Source organism: Cyprinodon variegatus, unplaced genomic scaffold, assembly GCF_000732505.1.
Source record: "Cyprinodon variegatus isolate N-32 unplaced genomic scaffold, C_variegatus-1.0 Scaffold290, whole genome shotgun sequence".
NCBI lineage: Eukaryota > Metazoa > Chordata > Actinopteri > Cyprinodontiformes > Cyprinodontidae > Cyprinodon > Cyprinodon variegatus.
The window spans coordinates 367,941-378,040 of NW_015150743.1; the positions used below are offsets into that span (position 1 = coordinate 367,941).

Sequence of the window (10,100 nt, forward strand, 5' to 3'; positions counted from 1 at the left end):
TAGCAACCCTAACTGACAGCAGCTCATTGGCTAATTTGTATCACGTGTAGCCTGGTCCCGGATGCTCCAGAGGACTTTACCGTATTAACAGGAGAAGTACCGCAAATGAAATTAGCCACTTCGTTGGACAACATGCGATAATTTATAAGTGTTTTCAATCAGGTTGGGTCCGTATTAGCCAGCAGGTGGGTCCGGATCTGGACCCCGGTCCACTAATCTTTGACTTCTGTCATAGAGGTTTTACTAACTAGAACTGTCAATTTGTGTAAAAAAAGGCATTCATCAAACTTCTTTCATCTACCTAGAAACAGTGCAATTATTAGTATCCAGTAAAATAAATCCTACAAGCCAGACACCATTTAAAGTAATTAATTAAAACCTCTATAATTAAAAGAAAGGAGACAGTAAACATCTGCATGAAAACTATGTTCTGGACAATGACCCTGTTCTACTGGAGGTCTCTTCTTTTTCCTCTCCTCTCTCTCCAAATGCCTCCTCAGTGTAGGATTGCTGTAGAGTCATCTACTGGCACAAAGATGCTCATTCAAGGGGAAAATATATATATAATATCCTGCAAAGTCAATGACTTGATGCAGTCCGCTTTTCCGTAGATAGAAAACTTAAAAACAAATCTGATTTGAAGTTTGTTGTTAATCCTGTGGTAATAAATGTAGCTACATGATGAACACTAGAATATCTATACAGACATTGTGTTATTATTTCAGCTGCAGTTACTGTAGATGTGAGTAGACATATTTAGTTGAGGGATAAAAGACATAAAGGTATTAAAAAGTTAGGCATAATAAAAAAAACAAAAACAATGTTGGGGCAAATTTTAGGGGTTGATCAATAGGTGTTCAGCTGCGGCTTGCTTTAAACCTGCGCACTGGATGCTTTTAGCTGTTATATAAGCAACTGCTAGATATAGTTTATGGAAACAGAATCATGAAGCTCTCTGTTCTTCAACATTTCCAAACATTATATGAAGTTTAAAGGTCGTTATGTTGCCTTTGCAGAAAGTTTTGACCACTGCACTGGATTGTTAGATCCTTCCAGCTGCTTTTAGACTCGGTTTAACTTTTAAACTTTCATTAATTTTATACTATTCAATATTGTGCTTTTTTTATGATTGTTGTTGTTATTCAATCTCATACCCATTTCCCTCTGTTATATAATGAAAGAATTTCTTATCTTTTTATTAGCCAATGTCTAATTTAAAGTCATCACAGAGTTACAAAGTCATTAAGATTACATAACTTTTTAATGTTGTTTATGACAGATGATATGACGGTTAAGAAGTATGATGTTGTTGTTTTCATTAACTGTATGTATGGAAAAGGTGAAAAAATGAAATTCAATGGATAATTATAATAGTTCTTACAATTATTCTCATGTATTAGAAAACCACTTACCAGGGACATCATATTGATGCACAGGAAAATGTGAAAAAGAAGCAAAGTACTTGATAAATTGTCTCAGTAAGTCAAGGTCTTAAAATCAGAACTGCTACTTATCAAAAGGAATCCAGGGCAGCTTCTTTCTATTATGCTCTATTAAACAGACAGTTAAGTCTACAGGATATTACTGAATAGATGGATAATGCGAATGGCACTTGAGGGCCTCCAAACTTTCAAATTCTTTTTGTTCACACACTCTTTAATGAAATGAATTGAAAAGAATTTCAGAATCAAATAAAAAGTGTGAATCTGGCACTTGGCCAAGGTTTCACTTTTATTTCACTTTGATTCTTGAAACTTTAGAATTTGTCTTTAAAGGACAAGAATTTCTACCATGTACTTCTTGTTGTTATCCTTGTTTTTAGAACACTCTTAAACTATTATCTGCTTATAATTAATCAGACTTTTGTAAGACCTCCAGGATACACTGTACCCGAAGCTTAGTGTGTGTAAGAAATAGATTGAGAACCATCATTTCCTCCCCATAGGTAAATCACTTTAGCAACATATTACAGTGCAGGTTAGAAGCTGTTCTTGTTACTAATACTGGTGGTTCTATGTTTCCCTCTCTTCTCTGGTATCTTATTTCTATGGTTAACGGTTCTGGGATCTTAAGCTCAGCACAGACATGTTCTATGCTTTATTGGTGATATAATAGACAGAGATGGAGATGGAGGGTATTATAATAAACAGTTATACTGGCCAGCTGTAATCCGATTTAGCACTCCTGAACACAACTGGAGGTGAAGCTTCTTTGTATGTATTTAGCACATTTGACAGCTGGATGAAATTGGCATAGAAAGAATGTCTGCATCTGACTTGGAAAGGAGGGATTGGTGAAATGACAGGAAGTGAATGGAACATGTGGACATAGTTGGACTGTTTGATTGAAAAAATTGTAGAACACTTTTAATAGGAGAAAGGCTGTCTGTTCGAAAAAGATTAATGCAGACAAATTGTACGGAAGCTTTCCTTCTTCTGTCAGTCCGACCCAGGCCAGCTGTGGCTGTAGTATAGCGTGATCAAGGTGTAAATGTGTGTATGTGAGAATAAATATATGACAAGATGTAAGACTTCATGGACCCTATGGACTTGATAAAGCAATACAAATCCAGGCCAGTCACTAACTTTAAAATCTTATCAGGAAAGATACCAACCCAAACCTGCCTATTTCTCTCGACTGATGTCAGTTTATTTTTTCAATTGAGTCAGGATATATTTGTAAATTAAAGATTTTGTTTTAGACTCAAGCTCATTAACTAACTGGCCACTAACTTTCTAATCCTCTTTTACCCTACAGGTGGCTCGATGGGAGCATCGTACTCGTGGACTCACCAAACTCTTTGGAAGCTCCTACCTGGCCTGTTGCAGTCTGGGACTGGTTATCATTCTACTCAATGTTTTCCGAAGCCACAGGTAAAAAAAAAAAAAACACAATCTGGAAAAATAACCTACGGTTACAATGTTAAGAGACTAAGTGCTATAAAAGAAAAACACAATACATTTTGTCTTATTAGGACTTATTAGGTTCAATTCATCAGTTGGTCCTTCATAATCATTGTTTTATAGACAAAAACAACATAATTTTATTCCAAGCATTAATTCCATGCAAGTCTAATAATGTCATAAATGAGATCCTTCTCCAAATCTTATAAACAGCTTCAATAAAATAAGCATAATAAACACCATAATTTGCATTGACTAATTACAGTGCAGGCACAATTATTATAAACACACAGAGAGAGAGTGCAAGAATCAGTGGACATACTATTGTATATTGTAATTGTGAGGTATGATAAGTGTTCCTGGATCAGGAAGGGAGGAGGGACAAATTCATCTAACTCACTAAGGGTACACTCTGTGTCCCTGTGGTCTCTGGTGATATTACTTTGTATAGACCTGTATCTTCTACCCAAGGGCACTGGGGAAAGAAGTTTTACTTCTTCACTGCATGAATGTCTGGTGTGAGGAATTGCTAAAGAGTCAATAATACAATGTAAGCAAATATCTTTGTTGCCATGTGCTAAACCAGGCAGAGCGAGTCCTGCAAAGTCAATGACTGGATGCAGTCAGCTGGTTTTCCTTAGATTAAAAAATGGACTTTATGGTTTGGTTTAATTGTCTTAGCAAAGCGGCTTGAGATGAAATGTCATGTGAACTGGCACTATATGAATAAACTAAATAAAAATAAATTGAAGTGGTAGATGGGTATAAATACCCCTCTTCACCTGGACAACAGACTGGACTGTAGGAAAAAACCATGAAACTGCCTACAAGAAAGGACAGAGGGAACTATTGGAAAAATTAGGTCCTGCAGTGCTTATCTTGTATAAGTCTGATGTGGACAGTGCAATCTCTTCTGCCATCATCTGTTGAGGTAACACTGACTGGCTGGATGTGCTCTCTTCATCCTCTGACATGGGAGTTGGCTCGGACTCGGAGCTCGCCTGCCTGGCTGTGTGTTTCCTGGACGGGGCCGCCTTTTAAAGCTGCTTTTTGTATCTCTGCTTCCGTCTCCTTGAACCCCAATCGGCCTCGGCAGATGACCGCTCACACTGAGCCTGGTTCTGCTGGAGGTTTTTTCATGTTAAAAGGGAGTTTTTCCTCTCCACTGTCGCTACAAGCATGCTTAATGTGAAGCCTTTGAGTCAATAAGTTGATGCAATCAGCTGGTTTTCCTTAGATAGAAAACTTTTAATCAATCTGACTGTATAATCTGGTGAACTGTAAAGTGCCTTGAGATGACATGTGTTGTAAATTGGCGCTATATAAATAAACTGATTTGAATTAAATTAACAGCATTAGAGCATAACTTAAAGTTCAGTAGGCTAATAAAGAGGACTGGCTCTGTTTTATAATTTTTAAAAAATCTCTAAAGATTACTTAACAGAGAAAAATTCTTCAAAACATGAAGATTAATGACAACCCTGAACATCCTCTTCATCAATCTGTCAAGGCTGGCTGATTGGTAAATGGGCAAATTGTAGATCGTATTACTTTCTCTCTCCCAAGGTCAACAGCAGATGCTATAGTGGGTATGAAAGAAAGCTTGAACCATTGTGCTTACAGCCTTCAGCTTTATGAATGTCATCGGATGGAAACGCACATGGATTAGGAGAGTCAAAACCCAGATTACTTGTACCCGTACTTGTTGTCTTCCCTTTCATCTGGGCCTGGGTCGCTGGGGGAGCAGTCTCGACATATTTCTAGGTCTACAGACACTTCCTGCTGCTCTGCTGGAGGAAGCCTGAGGCGCTCACGGTCCAGCCAAGAGAAATAGTCCCTCCATCTTATCATGGATCATCTCTTGAGTCTCCTCCAGTGGGACCTGCCTGGAATTTCCTACGAGAGAGGTATCCAGGGGAATCTTAAAGAGAAGTCCAAGTCACCTCAGCTGACTTAATTCAATTCAGTTAATTTATATAGCGCCAATTCACAACATCTCATCTCAAGGCTGATGGCATCAACTCATTGACTCAAAGGCAATCCCTAGAACTAAGCATGCTTGTAGTGAAAAGGGAGAGGAAAAACTCCCTTTAACAGGATGAAACCTCCAGCAGAACCAGGCTCAGTGTGAGCGGTTATCTGCCGAGGCCGACGGGGGTTCAAGGAGACAGAAGCAGAGATACAAATGGCAACTGTCAACCATCTCCACATGCGGACCCGTCCAAGAAACACACAGCCAGGCAGACAAGCTCCTAGCCAGCTCCCATGTCAGAGGATGAAAGAGAGCACATCCAGTTAGTCAGAGTCAGAGAAACAGGACTACACTGAAAAACAGGCCAAACTTCATCTTCTTTAAACAAAGTTGTTGATGTGCCTCTTATCCATGTAGAGGAGAAGTGCAGTACTTTAAGCCTCTACTGAATGACTGAGCTGTAAATCCTATATCTGTGTCCAGCCACCCTGTGGTGAAAGCTTTAAAGAACCAGTTAGACAAATGTAATTGTGAAACGTAAAAAATGGCAACCACTGACCCACTTATTTTTGACTTAAGTTTCGCTACTGGTTGGCCTAATCCAGATTTGAACCAGTGTTTTAGAGGCTTTCCTGGAATCATTGTAAAACAGAGAGGATGTCTGAAAGCACTTTATTAGAAGGGCTGTGCATAAGACAGACATTACGCCATCATAAATATGACTGAAAGCTGTCATGAACATGATGGAGTCTTTATTTACTACTACAGTCAGTAAGTGTGATTCAGTAAATTATGACACATTTGATGCAAAGTTAACAAAGTTTAACATGTCTTAGTAAAGACAACTTCACATTAACCAAGAAATCAGAACTCATGACATTAGTATGGCATAACATTTTAATTTTTAGATGGATGTTACATTAAACTTTCTAAAGTCTAATAACTTTTAATGACATCTTTAGAACTAGTTCTACAGGGATGTTATTTGGACTAATGTTATTCCAATATAAATATTGCTCTTATGGTCAATAACTGATATTTGTAGATATCATTCTGAATTGTAAAAATTGACCTATTTAGATTTACGTAGTTAAAAAAAAATACACAAAACTGTTTTAGTGAAATAACAAAATCCCACAATGCATCACTTTCACTTGCTAAAAGAAAAACCACATCGCCACGATGACAGATAACAGATCAGGCCAGCTGGTACAATGTTACTACAGGAAGGTGTATCAGTTGATAACAATGCTTACACTAAGCATGATTTCACAAAACTAAGTTTTAGGTATAATCCATGCAGCTAGATGGTGTCTCAGGTCGAGCTTGGCAGCAATGGTGGCTAAAAGGTCGGTTGTACCAGTGTACAGCAGCCTTGCTTACTCTGTCAGTAAGCCCTAGGGCAGCTGTGGCTACAATGTAGCACCATCCACGTGAGAATATCTCTCCGGATGGGTGAATAACCAAATGTAGTGTAAAGTCCCTTGGAGGCCTCTAACTTAGAAGGTTCTATATAAGTTAGGCCGTTACAGGCCTGGTCAGGTGGTAGAACTCAGCCCAGGTCCAGCTTCAGTCTACTTTTTAACACATCTAAAATTGGTACCAACCCTTCTACACAAATTGTTTTGTGGCTCTTAGAACATACTTTAATATGTGACCAAACCAGTTAAGTGCCAAAGACATCACCTCTGTGGTTGTCTATAGATATGATATCCAATATTCAAAGTAATATTTGAATATTGGATTTCAAAATTGTTATGAAAAGCACTATACCAATGTTTAATCATACAGATAGAATAAGTACAAATAACAGAAGCATAAAAAACACCACATTAACAAGGCTTTACCTAAGACATGGGCGATCAAATATGAGCTTAAAGACAGTTTCTGCTTTTACAACAGTGATGTATTATTATTTAACAGCCAACATTCTCCAGGATGACTCATTGCTTTTTGTCCTTGAGGAAAGTGACACCTTATATCACTTCCTTTCAATACTTCTGACATATTTGTCCCCGTTCTTTCAATTCCCATAGACTATTTAATTCCGGATGTTTCTCCTTTTTTCACCTGAAAGAAGAAATAAAAACAAGAAGGAATAACAGAAAGTAGGTAATGTTTTATGGCAGTGTTGATTTGTTTGGTTAGTTAGTTATCAAGATTATAGAAAAAAAAAAACAATCAATAGATTACTCTTAAAAATTTTACCAAAAGTGTCTTTTAGCCCAAAGCTCTTCAGGACTACAAAGGGGCTGAAGCTTATTTCTTGAATATGTTATTTCATATGTAGACAGAAAGATCAGGATGAAGGCAAGGAGGTGTTCTAATCTCAGAGCTCATTAAAAGCATCAGTTGTCAATATTACTAGTGCAGGCAAGCAAAAAGCACTTCAGCATTGATAAGTTTTAAAAACAATTTGTCTCTTGTAAAAAAGCTATTCATCACTGCAGGGTTTTTAGTTAGACTTAGATAGATTTTGTGTGCATGAATGTAAACAAATAGAAATTTCATTGAGAACAGCTCCCAGACAATTTCTTTTTTTGTTAAAGTGCAGCCTTGAAAACAGTAAAAAAAAACAACATAAAAACAGTAACATAAACATCACTGTATATTTACAGCTCCAACATTTCAGTTTTTTTCTTTTTTAATAAATAATAAAATATAATGAAATACAATAAAATAACCCATTTTACAACACATTCAGCAATCTAATGGCAGTGGGGAAGAAACTGCTGAGGAATCTGCTGGACCTGCATCCAATGCTTCAAAGTCTCTTCCCAGAGAGCAGCAGGGAGGACAGTACATGCTGGGGTGTGAGGGGTCACAGATAAAGTTACGGGTTTTTTAGTTAAGGCAGAATCCCCTTTTTTTCTTTTCATTAAAGGATTCAGACAATGGTTATTATCAACACTTCTTGCATGATAATGTTATTATTATAGTTATCCTTAATGGGGCTTACAAACCTGAGTTCTGAGTTCTTATGGGCAGTATTGTTTGAATACCACATTTTCTAAAGCGGGTTTTTAACAAACCTCTATTGTTTCTACCAAAATGAACGATTTCTCTTGCTTCTTTTTTAAGTGCAAAAGTTTATTTTACTGCTACAGTTATTGTGAACAATTTTCTAACTTTAACTTAAAGAGGAATGCTGGAGTTTTGGAATGATACTGCCACATGTGAGTTGCCATTGGTGTCTGAGTTGAGCTGGATGCCGGTTGCTTTTGAGGGTCCACAAAATCCATTTAGAATATAACGCTTTGACTGTTTGCTAGATTCGACATAAACATGGTTGACGTCACATCCGCAGAACAGCACAGAACTTCTGATCGGAATTAACTTCAGGAAAATAGCCCACAGGCTTTTAAATGCAATATTGCTGGACTACTCAAGTGTCAGTCTGGGCATTAAACAATATTTTTGCTGTAAATGGACAAAAAAAAAAACTATTTTAAAGATATTTTCAACTTTAAAAAGTAATTTTGCTTTTGCTAAATTAATTTTCTGTTCAAGTATTTTTACATTTACTTATTATTATTTGCAGGACTTTAGTCTAAAGTCAAAAAGACTCAACCTTTTAAAATTCGTTAGTCAGAAAGATGGTATATCTGCCAGTCTACTCTGGTGTGTAAAAAACAGAAGGCAACTTTTTAATAATTTGTGTAAAGTAAGACAAGATCCTAATATCTTGACTGTGAGTAGCTAATGGTTTCTATTTATGAAAACTATCATTGTAGCTTTTGTTGTGATGCAACTATGGATGACATAATTCACGAGGGCCCTTGGATCTGTGAGACTATGCTGTCTTTGCCTTCCCTATCTCATGCACTGTCCTCTGTGTCATCACTTGGCCTGTCGTTTACAGCTAATCCCCTAAAAAATGCCCCCATCTCCTTCAGCATAGGTGATGCCTTCTTTAATGTGGCAAATTAATCTGTCCCTGAGTGTAAAAGCAGCTTAACTGAAGCCAGATAAGGAAACAGCATTATTTCATTTTCTCCTTCAGCTGTTTGATGACATTCCTCACCTATGATTCTTTGTTGAAGTTGTTTGTGTTTATTTTTTATATGTCTGGAGGGTATGCTCTTTAAGAACGCCAGTGCCCGAATGAGTCCTTCATCTGTTGTTTTATTAATACCACCCCTCACCAAGGCGGTGTTCAGAAAACTACTAATCGACACAGTGAGCTGTTTTTTCTATTCATTCCTGTAACTTATTCATTTCAATGAAAATCAGCAGTTATATTAATAATTTCCCTCGGTACTTAAGAGTTAAGAGTCCTTATTGTTGTTATGTAATCGCAATTACATGTTTTGATAAAGTGGCTCGTTAATCGCATGTAATATGCAGACATCAATAAAAAAACTTAATTAAGAAAATAAAGTTTCTTAGAGAATACAGTAAAAAAACCCAAAGAGCAAAAGAACCAAAGCAGCAAATGTTAAGTAACTGTTTAAAACTAAAAAGAAGGTCTGGTAAACTAGAGGGAATGTAGCAAATATTATTCACATAAGGTTTAGCTTGTGTTAGAACAGTTTATGAATAGAGCTGATGGTCTATTTAACTGTCAGCAGGGGTGTTTATGGACACATAGGATTATATTGTGTCCATCTGTGTGTGTACTTTTTAACTAAATCAATTTACTAAAAGTAAAAATGTCTTTTTTGTATGAGAAGAAAGCATTGAGAAAACGGGTTAGCAAAATAATCGTCATGGCGATGCATCGCGATTTTGATTTTTGTGATCTGCTGCATCGATTCTTGATGCCAAGTATCGATTCTTAATTAACAAAAAGGAATAAATAAAATACATGAATGGTTGGCACACATCAGCCAAAAACAAGTGGAATACAACTTTCAGTCCAGTAGATGTCGCTGCGGATACTGCGACCAGTCATTTATAAACAAAACATGGAGACTGAGAAAATTTGCCCAGCTCCATCACATTCCAAGTCAGATGTTTGGATGAATTTTGGCTTTAAAAACAAAGAAGGTGAAAACGAAATTGATTTGACGCACGTAATTTGCAAAAGGGGAAATGTCAAACATTTGAATGTTTCCATTTCACTGGTTTAAAGGACCACTGAGGCCATGTAAACAGCACTGTTATTTTAAGTTTTATAAATCCTAAGACCTTTTTGTCAGTGTGTAAGGGCTGCTAATTTTTCTTACAGTGTTCAGTGAAAATATCGCGATGCATCGCAATATTTCAAGTATCATGATGCATTG

The 10,100-nt window shown here is 36.9% G+C and overlaps 1 protein-coding gene across 1 annotated transcript in view; it reads left to right on the forward strand.

The window, feature by feature from the left end:
* Positions 1-10,100, forward strand: part of pemt (phosphatidylethanolamine N-methyltransferase) — a 102,878-nt gene that overhangs the window by 37,494 nt on the left and 55,284 nt on the right. Inside the window, exon 3 of the mRNA XM_015383632.1 lies at positions 2,758-2,873. Within this exon, the coding sequence (XP_015239118.1) occupies positions 2,758-2,873 (116 nt within the window). The remainder of the gene's footprint in view (positions 1-2,757; positions 2,874-10,100) is intronic.